We start from the raw sequence: 17106 nt of genomic DNA, 5'->3' as shown, positions 1-17106 counted from the left end.
GATTACAGTAGTCATCATAGATGCATGAAGACAAATGCTGAATAGAAGTCTACTAGTGACATGTCCAACATCTGTCCATCCACTCCAGTGATCTTGACTACAGCTGGTGTTGCTGTGCTCTGAATGATGAAATTCTTTGAGTTTAGTAGAAACTCAGTCATTTTCCCTTTCACCAAGACTGATTCATCAGGAGTACTATCTATTCAAGTGGCCTGAGGCACCAGGTTAAAGCAGGAACTCTTTTAAAACTTGACACCTCTCTTTGCTAGTAAACTCTCCCTCTTGGTCTTAAGTGTCTCTGTCCAGAAAACGCCACTATTTTCATTCAAGTGTCATCGAAGGGTTACTACACACACAACCCTTTCAGGAACTCCACAATAAATCTTGATGGTGCAGCAGTAAAGTGTTTCCTTAAGATATCTTCAGATCAAAAACTTATTTACATTAGGTAGTAGCCATTACATTTAGCTAAAGCCTGGTAATAGTTGTAACTGGTACATAAATGTATTACGTGCAGATCAAGGTTTCAGTTCAAATATCTAAGTAACAAAGACTTTATTGTGCTTCTGTAGATGTCTGCTGAATTTTTGTTTATAATTTTCAGCATCAAAAAATACATAAATACAAATTTTTACATGTGCAATTTAATAATAATAATGCAAATCATAAATACTAAGTAAACTGTCTCACTATATGCCCAAAACTACTTATGTTTATAAATAAGCTTACTAAAGAGTTAAATTACTTGTAGGTGAAGTTTAAACTTAGAGCTAACTAAAGTCCACACTTAACCCTCAGATCCTCGCATTGTTTTAAGTACCAGTAATTATTTTCAGTGTTAATCTGTTTTCTTAACATATCCACAACTGGGTTTATTTCTTATAACTTAGAATGAAGAGCTGATTTTACAAAATCCATGTTTATGGTTTCATGTATCTTTAGTTTTTCTTACATCCTTTTTTTTTTTTTAAGTAATTAGCAGTAATACCAGACAAATCCTTCAATTAGTTTTACATATTAAGAATTTAAGTTTATTTTGTGAGGTAATTTTGTAACAGCATGGACTACTAACATTTGCATAAAATACCTCAACACTATGCAAGGCTAAGAATTCACCACATCATTAATTATGAAAAGGCATTCTACAGTCCACATTCAGAGGATTGACTCTCACAGAGAACCAGCACAAGAACACTTCCAGAAGATCGACTCTCACAGAGAACCAACACAAGAACACTTCCAGAAGATCGACTCTCATGGAGAACCAACACAAGAACACTTCCAGAAGATTGATTCTAATGAAGAACCAGCATAAGTACTAGAATTTTTACAACTGTAGAGGTGTATGTAGTGCAAGTCACAACTGAACAAATCCATTCAAATATGGAGTCTCTTAAAAGAAAGTCTTTTTGTTTTGTAATTTTCTGAATAAACTTTCCACAACCCCAAACATCCCTGTAATTTATATGGTGTGTTGACCACTGCAGCAATACCGTAATAATTAGGACTACCATGGACAACAGAAATGTGGGTCCAAGTATTAACAATGATGTGAACAAAGATGTCAACAGTAAGAGATTCTCATTTTAAAAAATTGCAACCAGATGCAACCTGGATGCCAAAGACATCACAAAATGGCAAATTTTTATTTTATGTTATCCAAATTCACTTTTAAGATATACTGGAACCTCTCAGTAAACAAAATGTATCAACTGCACAAGTCAATTTCTTAACATAGCCAGAGTAAAATTCAATGTGTATGATTTATTCTATGGTATAAAGGCTCTTATCTGAAACTTTCAGCACTTCTAAAATAACAATGAACCCTGACAGAAGTTCAGAATGAGAAGCAGTCAAGGTAGTAACACATCTTCTCTTGCAATCAAAATTTTAGTGAAAAAAATAAAGTATTAAAACATTGAGAACATGAACATCACAAAACAGTCCACCCAATGTCAAAAACAGAAAATAATATTTTCAAATTATACCCTAAAGATCATAATATGTTTACCAAAACTAACTGGCTGTAAGTCACCTTAAGTACTTTTAGTTATTACTGTCCAAGAAGACAGCATTTTTTGTAGTTACAATTAATATACCAATAGAATGTGGATGAAAAACAACCAGGGAAATGCAAGAACGTAAAACTCTGTTTGTCTCCTATCGAGATATTTCTCACTGAATGGAAACCATTATGAAATAGTGGGGTAAATTCCTTCTGAAGTAATACAACTGGATAAACTGTCAAAAGGAAATAACAACCATGTGGTCACAGAAACTGTTACTGATAAACAGAATTAATATGTTGATAGTTTTCAAAGGCATCATAAACCACCAATATATCAGGAAAATATGGAAGAAATAAAACTAGTCCTGAATCATGTCATGTGATATCAGTTGAAACAGTAACTGGTTCATAATTTAAAAACAATATAGCATAGAAATGAAAAAGTACATCAAAGCTCTATGATTAATCAGTGCTAATACTTCCATCTAATGCAACGTTTAAAAAGTAAAATGCATAGCATAAACATACATGCACTTACCACGATTTCCTATACGACCATAAACTTTCATAAATGACGCTGTTTCCTTTTAAGTTATTCATTGTTGTTAAAATACTTATTACAACTTATCCATTGAAAATAAACAAAAATCACAAAAATTGAAGAAAATGTATTTCCTTCTTTATGATTTCTGTTCAAATTTACTAAGTAATTTTTCATATTCTTTAATTTCTGTGTCTGATTTGATATAACTTTCAATCTCACTATCAGATATATCATCACTGACATAACCTGCTTCATAACTAAGTTGTCCTTTCTTTTGTTTCTTACAAGAGTCATCTGAAGGTCCTCCTTGTACGAGTCCACGTTTAGAGCTAACAGCAGCATCAGGATTTTCGTTTTTACCTTTCTTCTCTTTATCTGTCAATTTGGACTTATCTTTTATGAAGGCATGTGAATATTTAATGATTGAGTCTATGTGCAATATAACATTTGCAACTGTTACTCTATCTGCAGTTAACCAAGGAATTTGTTTACCCAAATCCACCAGTAAATGCTTTAATTCTGAGGCTCTACGATTAGCTGTCACCAACTTAGAAAGCCCCACAATAGAACAAAACCTCTGGAAACTTGTTTTCATTCTTTGAATATTCATAGACTGCCAAGCCAAAAATGCAGCACCAATAACGACGGGAGTTGCTGTTCGACCACTGGTGAACCCCAACTTTTCGGCTAAGTTAATAATCTCCAACGTTTTCTTCGTGACATCTTCAGCTTCTTCCTGTAGTTTCAGGTCACTTACAACAGCTGGAACTAGTTGTTGGGCACTGGTACTTATAATTTTAAATGAAGAAATGTTCAAAAACTGCTTATATATGAAACTGAATTCACTGGCAGTGCAGCCTAAAAAGTTACAAATGCTTGATAGAGATATGGCTATGTCTCTTTCTCTCATAACTTTATAAGCGCAGCAGCCTGCTAAGATTTCCTTTACCTTCTGTTTACGAAAAAAAAACACTTCAGTCTTTACAAGTTCAGAATATAAATCTGTAAGTTCATTTGTCATATCTTGATTAAATTTAAAAGCAGAAGCCAAGTCTTTTGATTTCTTTAAACCAGCCTGTACTTTCTTTCCTGTTCTATTGTAATAAGCTATCTGGAAGAATGATTTTGGTACATTTTTAATACTCAGCTGTACAGATGAAGCATGTTTGTTTCTGCTTGTGGGTACAAGCGTTGTCCCATCCAGTAATGACGAATTCTCAAAGCTCCCTTCTTCAACAACAGTTCCACATGATGTACACACAAGGTGATCCTGTAAAAAGGATTCAGTTTATCTTGTTTCTCAAAACTGTTGTCAATTTTATGTCTTTATAAAATGTGTATACCATTTATTAAATCTCTTCCATACCTTTATGTAACTTGATACTGAATCTCAGTACTTATTAAGTCATACAGAATAATATCCACATGTAATATATTCACCAAGCTTTTAAAGCATGTTTCTGCAAAAGGTTTTGTACATATACAAAAACCTTTAATATTGTAGAAAGACAAAAACAAATAAACTTCTGAAAACAAACATCTGAAAATTGTAAACACAAATATCCTTACTACAAGTGTTTAGTATCAAACATTTAACTTCATGTATAGCTTCTAAACATACAGCCTCAATTGTAACAGGATTTTAGCAGAAAGACAGAGCTGTGATGCACCTACCTGATATTATAAAATTATAACAGGAAAAAACAGGGAGGCAGAATATATTACAGTGGTATGTTCTCTATCAAGAAAAATATTAGGGCTAAACTTCTACCTAATTAACATAAAATGACACATGATTGTTTCTTAATGATATTAGTACAGTATCACAAAATGTTATCTAATTAGAAACAACAAAATACCAACTAAGTGACTACAGTATATATGAATACAAAATTCAAAATATTAACTTCTAGAACAAAAACATACACAAGTTAGATTACCATTTTAATTAAAAGAGAAATCATAATAAGACAAGGATACACTAAATCATTAAATATGAAGAAATAGAAAGTGCAGTGTGACTTAAGTCAGAATCAACACTAGGAGGCTAAAATATAATCTTGCATCAAAAAAATTACTGTTGACTTCATGTACAATAATTACTGTTTTTCCAGCAAACTAGTAGTTACAAAGAATAATAACACAAGTTCAATTAATTAACACTTTCTAAGCAGTAAATCAAAATAGAATTCTTAAAGATTATTCAAACTCATGTAGTGTAGAATAATGTTAGGTAAATTTTGGTCCATTGAACATCTGCATGTCATTTTATTTAATGGTGTGTTATCAAAGCGATATAAGAACAAAACATAAATTAGTCAATTAAATCAGAATAAATGTATATTTAAAGAAACTTCAATGAAATAGGGATCAAGTTAACATATAATTTCAAAACAGATTCAGTAAATAACACTCAATAAATTAACAACCATGATTTACAAGTAGCACAAAATTTTAATCTCCAGCTTTCCTCAGGTGCTTACACTAAAACAGTTACAACTGCTGACCAGTATATAAACACATATGTAGTTTAAATCTTACTTATATTTTATTTGTTACAGTTATAAGTAAATACAACATTTAAATCTTAAAATACGAATGAAAAAAACATAATATAAAAAACAGCCACAAAAATAAAGTCTCTCAAAAAAAATTAAAGTTCGCATAACAAATCAAAATATTGCTGTAACAATCCATAAACAACATGGTAACTTCTAGAGACAGAGAGGATCAGCATGAGACACATACCTAATAAAATAGTTTTACACTTCAAGCATCAAAACTGGTACTTTAGGCCCAACTTGTTTTTAAATATAAGTCAATAAATAAAAGAACTACAAATCTAAATATTCCAAGTTAATGTTAATAATGAAAATATACAAAGAGGTAAAGAAAGGTTTGTTAAATCTAAGCTCAATAGAAGATGCAAGGTTTTAATACAGGAACAGTCAAAAGAGGGTTAACACAGGAACACGCAATATCTATGTGACAGAAGAAAAAGTAGCCCTTAAAGATGTAGCCATTTATGAACATATACAGTACAACACCAATTACTTGGACTAAATGGGACCAAGAATGATCCAGATAAACAAAAACCAGCTAACTGGACATTATTAAAATGTTATATCTTAAATGAATATATATATATATATTACAGTACCATTAATACATACAGTTAATGCCAATAAAAGTTATTTAAGGCATAAGTAAGAAATATGCGTTTGCATGCGTTTTTCTGACAGCAGGACCACATCATGCTATCTGCCGAGTCCACCAAGGGGAATCAAACCCTGATTTTAGTGTTGTAAATCCTTAGATTTAACTGCTGTACCAGTGGAGGACAAGTAAGAAATGATTCAATTTACCTGTATAATACACACTAAACAACTGAGCCTGTATAATACACACTAAACAACTGAGTACATACCACTACTACGTACACATGTACACAACCATAAAACTTATTTCCACAAGGAATGACTGATTGACAGTTATTTTATGTTTCTGGTTTTTAAACCAAATCAGCCTTACATACAGATGTTTCAAACCTGATCATGTGATGGTTCCTTAAAACAATAATTTTCGTTCTCTTATTGTTAAACAATTCTACAATCTACTCTTCTGGTAACAGAAAATAGTCTAGTGACAAAGTTCATTTACTCTCTGATATTTAAATCACAATCTAAGGATTTCTTCATCTCTTGTTTCTTCTTCAGATGAAATTTAAAAATTTTATTTAATACCTTCTGGATCATATTTTTAAAAGAACTCCAAAAATTGATCACAATGTAAAAATATTAAGAGATTTTAGAAACCTGAAAAAGCACACTTTTTTAATATCAGCCAATAAGAGTGTCTGAAGAAGTTTCCTATACAGATGATAAAATGTTTAAATCACTTCCTGGCCTGTTGGCTCTATTACATTTAGTGGTAGATACATGACAATACATTATCCCATATAAATGTTCAGCTGAGATATGAGACAGTACACTGTCTAAAAAAAGAAATACATTTCAACTTTTCACCCTTTTTTAATCTCAGGAATGAAGGTTTTTGTCGTACCCTTTCAGAAACACTTGATCTTTCAAACAACACTCTACTCTAAACATTACAAACAACAACTCTTCACATTCATGAATGACTGAAGCTTCATTTCCCAATCAGTAGCAGATGCAGCTTGTGATTTCCACTGGCATTAGTATATACCAAAAACCTTAACTCTCTCTTTCACCATTTTATAACTAGGTACACTTCTTCACTTTATGTTGTTTGTACTGGTATTATTGGCTTTACACTTGTCAATAAATACACTACTGTAGAAGTTAATTTTGATGAAACTTTCTCAGTTTATGCTCCCACTCTTCAACTACAAAAATATGAATAGACTGGAATGCAAAGGAAAGTAAGAGGTCATGTGTAATATATATATATATATATATATATAATAGTAGTTGAGTAGTACTAGTACTGTAGACTATTTGGTGTTGTGCTTTTGTCGTACTGACTTTTAGCTAGAGGATAAAGTTTAACTCCAACACTTCTTGCTCAACTTCAAAACTTAAATTTGTAGACAAAGAAATATTTCACACCATTTCTAAGCTAAGAAATATAATTCAGTTTACCTGAGCGTAATATGCGCTCCTCTCTACGGTATCATTTCCACAACTCGGGCAGTTCGGCGACATATTAATTTTATCGTATATTTCAACAGTTCAAGTATACTTGCTCAAGATAAGGTTATGCTAAACCTAACGATAACAACCCATACACTTTTAAAGCAAAATGAACGTAAGGAATTCATATAACACTTAAAAAGGTTTAAACATACAGTATCTAAATGTATATTTAAATTTTCCAAATTTAGATCACTGCAAATATATTTGTGCAAAAATTAATCTACAAAATATAAAATATCAGTAAAATGGCTACAATAATATTAGTCGCAAAAAATTTTTAAAATCCCAAGTATTTTAATATATTATTTGGTCTACCCTCGTTAGGGTATAACGTATCTTTTCCTGTTCGAAAAATCTGTAAGATTTGATAATTAATATTTAGTTTTGCCTTTTAAAATTGTATAATTTAATATTCCTATACTTTTTTTTAGATTGTGAAATTTCTATATTTTGTGTAAGGCATTGTTTTGGAAAATAAAAACCTTTAAGTACTTTTTCCTTATCTTAATATTTATTGTTTTTTTCCATAATCACAAAAATTGGATTTCAATACCTGTAATGAGCAAATTCAACTGTAGTTTATTTTGTAGCATTGTACTTAACAACAAGCAAATAAAAGTAGTTGATCACAAAGTTTCATTTTATATCTTCGACGAATTATAACTAGATTGGTAGTTTCAAAATTTGTGAGATGGTTAGAGCGCTCATTCATAAGTTAAATGTCTTGGGTTCGAATTCCAGTCAGACCAAACATGTTCGCCCTTTCAGCCATATGGGTGTTATAATGTTACGATCAATTCCACTATTCATTGGTAAAACAGTAGCCCAAGAATTGGCGGCGGGTGGTGATGACTAGCTGCCTTTTCTCTAATCTAACACTGTGGTAAGTAAACATGTTCTGTGTTTCCTATCTCCTTATTTATTGTATATAGCTTTCAAGTTCTTAGTATGCAGTAAGCAGTATTTTTAATGTGAAATATCAATGAAGGGAATCACTATGTCTCTCTTACGTTAGTTGCTCAAAGAACCGAGCCAGTCAAATAGCATGTCGTATATACTTTCTTCTGGGAAAGATTGCTGTAACATTGAACAGACTATATCAAATCTACCATGATCTTTTTTTCACTGACAACTCTGGTGACACCCCATGAATACAACATTCTTTGCTTGACAGTGAGGGTGACCTTGGATGAGTCTTCGTATATGCATGTCAGAATATGAGATTGAAATATACAGTTTCTGGCTGTGAACTGAATGATCAAAAATTGGTAAGTATTGTGGCCAAAACCACTACTTGAACCAATAAAAACTCCATTCTGACAATTGTAGATAAACCAGTTATAAACAGAGAGCTGACTCTCTAATTGCATTTAAAAAGATGCACTCACACAACAAAAGAAATTATCGCTGGCCTTAGTTTTGACACTTGCATGGAAAAAGTGTATTTGTATAACATAACTTTAAATTCCACCTGTGTACCAGTGAATTGATGTTGCATGTGGAAGTCGTCCAATGCTTATCAGACTGGGCCCAAGGGCGTGGACTGTAGAGGTGTATTTGGGAGAGAAAATTATAGCATTCCAAGTACACAAGTGTTATTCCATTATTTGCTATGGACGAAGACTAGCGCATTGGTATCATGCAGCATGGATAAAGAGCTAAGTCGTGAAATAAGCTGTTTTCTGTTTAAAATGCAAGTAGCACTATCTCGTCGAGGAAGAAATGTAGTTTGTGTTGTTCTGCAATTATAGGTAATTAGTTATCTAGCTTCACGTTAGAATGATCAGTGTTATAATGAGCAAACTGAATTTTGTTAGGTTGATTTGGGGTTTCGTGAAAGCTACGTGTTGGCTATCTGAGTTAGCCATCCCTAATTTAACAATGTAAGACTAGAGGGAAAGCAACTAATCATCATCATCCACCGTCAACTCTTGGGTTACTTTCTTACTAACGAATATTGTGATTGACCGTTACATTATAATGCACCTACAGTTAAAAAGGCCAACATGTTTGACGTGAAGAGGATTCAAAGTCGCCACCTACAGATTGCGAGTCAAGTGTCCCTAACTATCTGGCCATATTGAACTTATTAAAAAAAGAAACTGCTTGGAGTTGCAACTTATATAAAACACCATCAAAAATAGCTGTAAGAGAAATTACACTATTTAGGTGGGCCGTACGTTGCTGAACTGGCTGATGACCTATAGAAATGTAGAAAGGGTGATAGTACAATGGACAATAGCATTGGAGGAGTATGATTTAGTCATACATAATTGCCTGAACTCACAACATGAAAATGTATTATGATACTCTGTCCATTCATTGAATATTCAGCCCCTGGATGAATAGTGAGAACTGGAAACATAATGATGACAAGTAAAACATTAGGAGATTTCATGTAGATTGATGCCACGTTCATTACTTTGGTGTTTAGAGCACTCGATTCGCAAACCGAGATTGACAGGCTCCAATCCCAGTCCCATCAAAACATGCTCGCCCTTTCATTCGTGTGGATGTTAAAAAGTGGCAGTCAATTCCACTATTCGTTGAAAAAAGAGTATTCCAAGAGTTGACGGAAAGTGGTGATGACTAGTTCCTTTCCCTTTTGTCTTAACTGCTAAATTAGGGATGGTTAGCCAATATAGTCATCGTGTCGCTTTGTGAGAAATACAAAACAAACACTTGATAAGTTCCAGAAAAAATAATTTAAAAAACCTAGATATAGCATGAGCACTACTTTCCAAGCATAAAAGTAAAGTATTGGTGAGCCACTTAAAAGACTAGATAAGAGCACCTGAAAAGTTCCACATGGATCAGAGAACTAACTTTAACAGCCAAGTTTTCTTTAAATGATGCAAAGTACTGGCTGTAGTAAAAAAAATACACTTCATCTTATCACCTTCAGTTTAATGGTTTAGTAGAATAAATAATACACACTATAAATATATACTTTGTAATTTTGATACTTTTGACTAAACTGGCTCTGATGAGCACTTATGATATGTTATGATAGTGTATCGCACAACAGAGTAGAGATTAAGTGGTTGTTCACTGAACATACACATATTCAAGCTGGTATATATGAGTTACGAGCTCTTCTAGAGGGAACACAAATGTCCACAAAAATGCGTAAATGTATTAGGGTCTGCATTAAATGATATGCATGAGTTTCCATGATAATAACAACAAATGCTAGCATATAACAGAAGGGGTACTATATTAAGACAGTGAAAAAATGACTGTACTAGAGTGAAGACTCAGCCTGGTTTTCATACATGGCAGCAGCTCTGATGCCAGTTGGATCCAGCTATACAATATCTTATCTTGGGCTTTTATAAGCTAGTCCATTAAAAGAGGAACTACAGCAAATGTTACCAACGAGCCTTTAGCGAACTGGTATGAGCTGGAATCAGTACGATAGCCAAGAAGATGAGGACGAAAGAGAATAGAATAATAATCTGGTCGATGTGATACAGAGGAAACAGTCAGTGTCAACAGTTAGTCAAACTACTAACAATGACTTCCCAATCTCTACGTTGTGATTAAACCTAAACATCATACAGCTAGAACAGTCATTTTGTCATCAAACTACAGACTGGAGAAAAGTTGCATTCCTAGATGTAAAGTGTAACTTTAAAGTACGATGTATACATGTATTAAATTGCGTGATTATCACTTGATTATCCAATATTAGAACTGTTTCTTGATTATAAAGTAATCTGAACTTAAAGAATTTTGTAACCCTTACTTTTCAAACTATCTGATGAAAGCTGCTCAATTGACACATTTAAGGATACCAGGTGCTAGTAGATATAAAGTCTAGTACATCAACAATTTGCAAAACTGAAGATTGTAAATAGGAGTCCAAAACCTCTGTTTAAAGATGTTTGTGATGGCCCCAACACTACTAGTAGGAAGACCTCCATCAAGAAAAAGCGTGATATTTCAGCGTCAACATTAGTTGAGCAACTGCTAATCAAGAGGTCTCTCAAGCTATCTCAACAACAACCAAGATTCTATCAGTCGAAGACCCTATCAATCACCTCTCCTAGGTGTGCAACAGATTTAGATACTAAAGGCAACATTGTCAAGAGATGACCATTAGATGGATCATGGTCAGGATCATGTACAATAATAGAATAATGTCGAGTGCATTAATGCTCTTCACCTGTGTCGAAGAAGGAGTGTGTACTGATTACAAACAGAGCTGGTCTAGACCAAACAAGCTTCGGCTCAGGACCTACAAATTACCTTAAACACTTATTACAGACAGAGCTGGTCTCGACAAAGCAACCTTCGACTCAGGATACACAAGTTACCTTAAACACGGAGTTAGCCCTTACTGTTTCAGAGGATTTGCTGTTGCAGTTAAGTGATAAATTAAGGACCTCGTCGTTGCTGTTGAGGTTGGTGAATATATTTGGTACATAAACACACACACACACACATGTATTACTTTAAAGGCTTTCATATGTGTATCTCTGCAGTTTTATTTTATGTTCGTTCATACATTGTCTTTTTTCACTTGTGTTTGGTTTTAGTTACTATCTGTGTATAAAGGAGTTACTTTCATTTACCTGTAAATGCATATTCCTAAATATATGTGAGAGTTTTGTGCTTGAAATATTTAATTTTATTATTTTGTGTATTATATTTTTGTTATTATTATTTTTAACATTTAAAAAAGTTTGTTTTATTTTGCAGTTAAATATTTATGTTATGATTTTGATTTTATTAAAATATTACGTTTATGGATATCGTTTTAAAGTGTTAAATGGTTTGATTTTATATTTTAACACGTCTTCGTGGTCCCCAACAAACAGGCCTGCCATGACCAGTAGTTATGACGCTATATCTGCAATCTGTAGGTCGCAGGTTCGAATCTCTGTTCCACTAAACATACTTTCCTGTGCGCCGTCACAATGATTCAGTGAATCCCAATTGTCATTATTAAAAGATTAACCAAAGAGTGATAACTAGCGGTCTTCCCGCCAGTTTTTTACTGCTAAATTATGGACGACTGGGACAAATTAATCTTGCGTATCTTCTTGTAAAATTCAAACCTATTATTATAGATGTAGTATAACATAAGTTCAAGTTGTTTTTTCTCTATTCTATGAATATAATTGTTTTTCACTGTAAATTATTCTATTGTTGTTTTGAATTAAGCACAAAGCTGCACAATGGGTTATCTGTGCTCTGCCCACCACGGGTATCAAAACCCTTTTTTTAGCGTTATAAGTCCACAGACATAAAGCTGAGCCATTGGGGGGCAAATGATTCTAATCATGACTAGTGAATGCATTGTTACAGGTATATTTTGATATCATTGTTAGATTTTTTATTTATATAAAAATCTTTCGTTTATTATTTTATTGTTGGAGGGTTCATTATGTTTTTTGTTTTTGTTCTGTTTGTTTTTGAATTTCGCGCAAAGCTACTCGAGGGCTATCTGCGCTAGCCATCCTTCATTTAGCAGTTTTTGTTCCATTGTGTAATGATTGATCTCTCAAAAATTAATTTTTTTAAGATGTTGTTTAATTTTGTTTTGTGTTAAAGGGTATTTTGTGATAAAAAATATTTATTTTTCTTTATTAATTCACCATAATAGAGGGGATATAAACAAAATACATCAATGATTCAAGACTTCTCATGAAAATTACTGTATTTATTTTCATAATAAAGAAACATTGATTAAAGGTAATTACTTGAGATACATACAAAGAAACTTAGAAGTAACAAAACAATAAAATAAAATTATTACTAACATACATTAATAATAAGATGAACTAAAATAAACTGAAAAATCACTACAAATCAAACAGAAGTATCACTTCAAACGTGAACATACTCTTTAACCTGGACAGGTGGTAAAGGCACTTGATTTGTAACCAAACATGCTCGCTCTTTCAGCCGTGGGGACGTTATAATATTCAGTTAATCCCACTATTCGTTGGTAAAAAAGTAGCCCAAGAGTTGGCGGGAGGTGGTGATGAATAGCTGCCTTCCCTCTAGTCTTACACTGCTAAATTAGGGATGGCTAGTGCAGATAGTCTTCGTGCCTCTTTGCGCGAAATTCAAAAACAAACAAACAAATCAAACCAGTCCAACTTATGCTGTCATTTATAAATCGATAAACACAACTTTTCTGTAAGCATTACCAATTAAAGAGTTAGGTGGGTTAAGACGTGCAACTCGTAATCTGAGGGTCGCGGGTTCGCATCCCTGTCGCACCAAACATGTTCGTCTTTTCAGCCGTGGGGGCGTTAAAATGTGCGGTCAATCCCACTATTAGTTGGCGGTGGGTGGTGACGACTAGCTGCCTTCCCTCAAGTCTTACACTGCTAAATTAGGGAAGGCTAGCGCAGATAGCCCTCGAGTAGCTTTGCGCGAAATTCAAAAACAAACAAATAAACCAATTAAAGCAAGTGGCTTGACCGTGTGTAACTTGCACGTGAAATAATATCAGTACTGGAGTAGATTATTCATTGTTTATGATAATAAGCTAATACTTTTAAACCACGTACGAAGGAAAAATAATAATCCAACTCTGCAGTTAACTTTCTAGACGAACAAGGAAAATATTGTTACTGTATAGGTAATATACACAACTTATATAAAAGAATCATTGTAAATTTCTGTGTAAATTTTATATTATATTTCTTAAAAAAATATGATATAAAATTAAATACAAATAAAGCAATCTTGAAATGCGATCTTTTTTTCTAATTTTTTTAATTTGCTATTTGAAGCAACTTTTACTTCAGTAGAAATGTGTAATGAAAACCAACAATAGCACCATATTTGTTCGTTCTTACGCTTTAATTTTAAGTTTTCATATTTGCAATGCTAGAATCAGGGGTTCAAATTCTCTCTGTGGACACAGCAAATAGACCAATGTGACTTTGCTATAAGAAACACACATAGGAAAGAAATTTTTTGCTCCTAACTGATACAGTGGTATGTTTGCGGACTTATAACGCTTAAAACCTGGTTTCGATACCGGTGGTGGGTAAAGCACATGTAGCCCAGTGTGAAGCTTTGTAATTAAAGTGAAGGAAAATGCATACAGCATTTATTTTACTTATGTGTACTATATTTTATTTAAAGAGGGCGCTATATCAAAAAGCGCGAGTTGAAAATGAGTTTAGGTGCGTATTTTTAACTTGTAAGTTAAAGTTTTGATCATTGAAAAGTAAGTTTTAGTTTTCAAATTAAGTTTGTAATATGAAGTCTTCAAAAATTTCCCCAGCTCCAAGAAGAACTAATATGGGAAAAGAAACGAGTAACAGGCCTAGGTGAGAGTTTTTTCATGAACAGTATTTACTGTTTTAACAGATTAACTTCTTTTTAAATTTAAGCCTCAGAATTAAAAGTTAAAAATGTTGCAATTAACCTAAAAAGTAAACGACAGTAACTAAATGATCATCGTTCATCACTGTATATACAGTGGATATTGTAAATTTACTCGGATCACCTACGTTTTCATTGGGTTGTTGATAGACTGTTAATGTTATTGTCAGTGAACGTGAAGAGCGAAACAAGGAAATCTAAGACTCTTGGCTTGAAATTATATTGAAAAAAAAATTATTTAAAATTGAGTTTCTTTATTGTTCTTTTAATGGAGGATGATTTTTTTCTACAATTTAATATAGTTCAAAATAGTGCTGCACTGAAGGCATTGTTACAATTTTGGTAACGGCAAATAAAGTCCAGGATGGTTGATTTATGGAATAGTTTGGCCTCAACCTCAGATGTGGTAGAAGCTACAATGCTTTATTATGGTCTAGTTTCAATCTTAATGTTGACTTTAATGTAAGAAACAGTAAGTGACTTATGCTATTAATTGAAATTACACCCTCTATCTTTTTAGACATGATTATAGAAATCCTGTAGTGCCAGTTTATTTTTCTGTTTCAAACCTGCAATGACTACTATATGCTGTTATAAAAACCAGCAAAAATTGAATAAGTAGAGAAAATTTCTATTTAGTTTTCAGCAGGAAGTTGATAACTTGCCAATTTATGCATTTCATGTGTCTAAGTTTTTCCCGTGCTTTAAGTGTCAGTAAGGTTTTGCATGAAATAAATTTATTTTCCAGTTACTTTGTTTTATTAGTTTCAGAATAGTGTGGAAAATGTAATAGAGTACATGAGTCATACACTTATTGTTACATTGTACAACAAATATTTTTTTATAGTTGTAATACTTTTGACTTAGTATTGGCAATAACTGCATGGTAGGGAGTTCACCATTGGAGGGGACCATGCATCCCTGAAATTGCTAATGATCTTCAAAAACCCTGAAGATATGATTAGATATTGGATAACAATAGTGAAAGAGTTCAACTTTCTTGTACCATACTACCCACTGAAAATGGCAGCAGATTATATTGTCAACCTATGATAGTATTCCACTTGTTTTATACTCAGATTATGGACACCATATAGTAGCTAAAGCCTTACAGCAAAGTGATGACAAACCACACAAACAGTGGTGCTTCTGGATTTGGATGACCATTATGATGAGCAGCTTAAGGTGTAGCTTGGATGTCACTTGCAGCTCTTCATGGTATCCATCACAAGTTAATAAATATAGCACAATATCTAGTCATAATTGTAGGGTGTGATACAGCTAGAGGTCCTCTTAGATCTGAGGCTGGAAGTACTTTTGTGCAATTCAAGGACCATAGAATACAAGGAGTTTCATGTATTAACTGCTGAAGTGTAAAAGAAGTTATTTCATTCATCTTAAGATATTGTGTGTTGGTGTGAACCATGTAAACTGTCCAGAGGAAAAGCTGTCTACAAACACTGTATCAGAAAGTTACAGCTTCTTGTCTGAAGAGAAGTTCAGTAGATATAACTGATAATTAACTGATATTAAGAAGGTAATAGGTTTTATCAGTTATTTCCCCAAGTAGAATGAAGTTTATTCATTTGCCGACATATTAGTGTAATTTGTTGCCACCTGGGCCTAATTAGTATTAGTTCATTATGTTTACATAAATGCGGAGTATTCTAACCCACAACAGTGTTTCAGGACCATGAAACTGTGGTATTATAAACCTGAGAGTAGTGTTTTAATTGGTTTCAAAACATTCCAGAGTGTAATGATGATTGGGTCTTCTGAAGGTGCTGGTGACAAATGTTTTTTTTGTTGAAACTATGAGATGGCCAAGATTTTAAATATTTTACTCTATTTTATTCAGTAATAGATATTCTAATCCATAAGCATTTTATGAGAAATACTGAAGTTTATCTGATTCATGTTGATATTAATTCACTGGTAAATGATGAAAATGAATGGATTAAAATAAGATGCAAAGCCAGAAAGGATCCATTTGATCTTTTGAACAGTGGTATCATTACACTGTCAAATGGCAGTGCACACCACTTATATAGACACTAAACATGTCACCTGTTGCATGGTTTGAGTCTGTGTTAGCTTAAAAAAACATTCAGATAAATTGTTATTAACTCTCTTTTAAATTGAAATTCCAATAGCTTGAAACAGAATTTGTTTATTATTATAAAGCTAGATGGTGAGTAATCTGTACTCTATTCTCTGCAGGGAATCTAACTCTGGACATGTGAATTGTAAACTGTAGACTTACCACTGACCCACCCTTTAGTTTTCAGTTTATCATTAATTTTCTTTAAAGATTCTTATGCTGGCTTCTCTATATTTTACTACTTTAAGTGACTTATCATTCTTCTTCAGTGAGCTATTATGTTTTCATCTGTGTTAAAAGTAAGATACAAAATATTATATCCAAAGTACTTTACTTTGCACTTACTGTGAATATAAATTGCCAAATATTTGCTCAACTGACCATTGATTCAGACTCATTCAGCAGTACTTCAACATCATCAGTA

The 17106-nt window shown here is 32.9% G+C and overlaps 2 protein-coding genes across 7 annotated transcripts in view; one reads left to right on the top strand and one right to left on the bottom strand.

Annotated features, from left to right (window-relative positions):
* Positions 1 to 542: 542 nt before the first annotated feature.
* LOC143223772 (transcription factor IIIB 50 kDa subunit-like) lies at positions 543 to 7572 on the bottom strand. Its single transcript, XM_076452180.1, has 2 exons — positions 7175 to 7572; positions 543 to 3822 (listed from the first exon to the last, which is right to left on the bottom strand). Exons 1-2 carry the CDS (start codon positions 7235 to 7237, stop codon positions 2689 to 2691), a joined length of 1197 nt encoding a protein of 398 aa, XP_076308295.1. The 5' UTR covers positions 7238 to 7572; the 3' UTR covers positions 543 to 2688.
* A 6767-nt stretch (positions 7573 to 14339) lies between these two features.
* LOC143223769 (uncharacterized) overlaps positions 14340 to 17106 on the top strand; it is a 51316-nt gene continuing 48549 nt past the window's right edge. For all 6 annotated transcript variants that reach the window (XR_013013071.1, XR_013013070.1, XM_076452177.1 and 3 more), the window contains exon 1: positions 14340 to 14526. Coding sequence is in view for 4 of the 6 variants with exons in the window: in XM_076452177.1 (XP_076308292.1) it covers positions 14456 to 14526 (71 nt within the window). In the remaining 2 variants the exon portion in view is untranslated. The remainder of the gene's footprint in view (positions 14527 to 17106) is intronic.

Source organism: Tachypleus tridentatus, chromosome 8 (genome assembly GCF_004210375.1).
Source record: "Tachypleus tridentatus isolate NWPU-2018 chromosome 8, ASM421037v1, whole genome shotgun sequence".
Classification (NCBI taxonomy): domain Eukaryota; kingdom Metazoa; phylum Arthropoda; class Merostomata; order Xiphosura; family Limulidae; genus Tachypleus; species Tachypleus tridentatus.
This window is presented reverse-complemented; position numbering and strand designations above follow the sequence as displayed.

What these genes read in the sequence shown, in the direction of transcription:
- LOC143223772 (XM_076452180.1), bottom strand. Translation starts at nt 7,237, where the DNA reads ATGTCGCCGAACTGCCCGAGTTGTGGAAATGATACCGTAGAGAGGAGC. An exon ending in GGAGCGCATATTACGCTCAG is followed by an intron (nt 3,823 to 7,174) that starts GTAAACTGAATT and finishes TCCTTTTTACAG; the next exon opens with GATCACCTTGTGTGTACATC.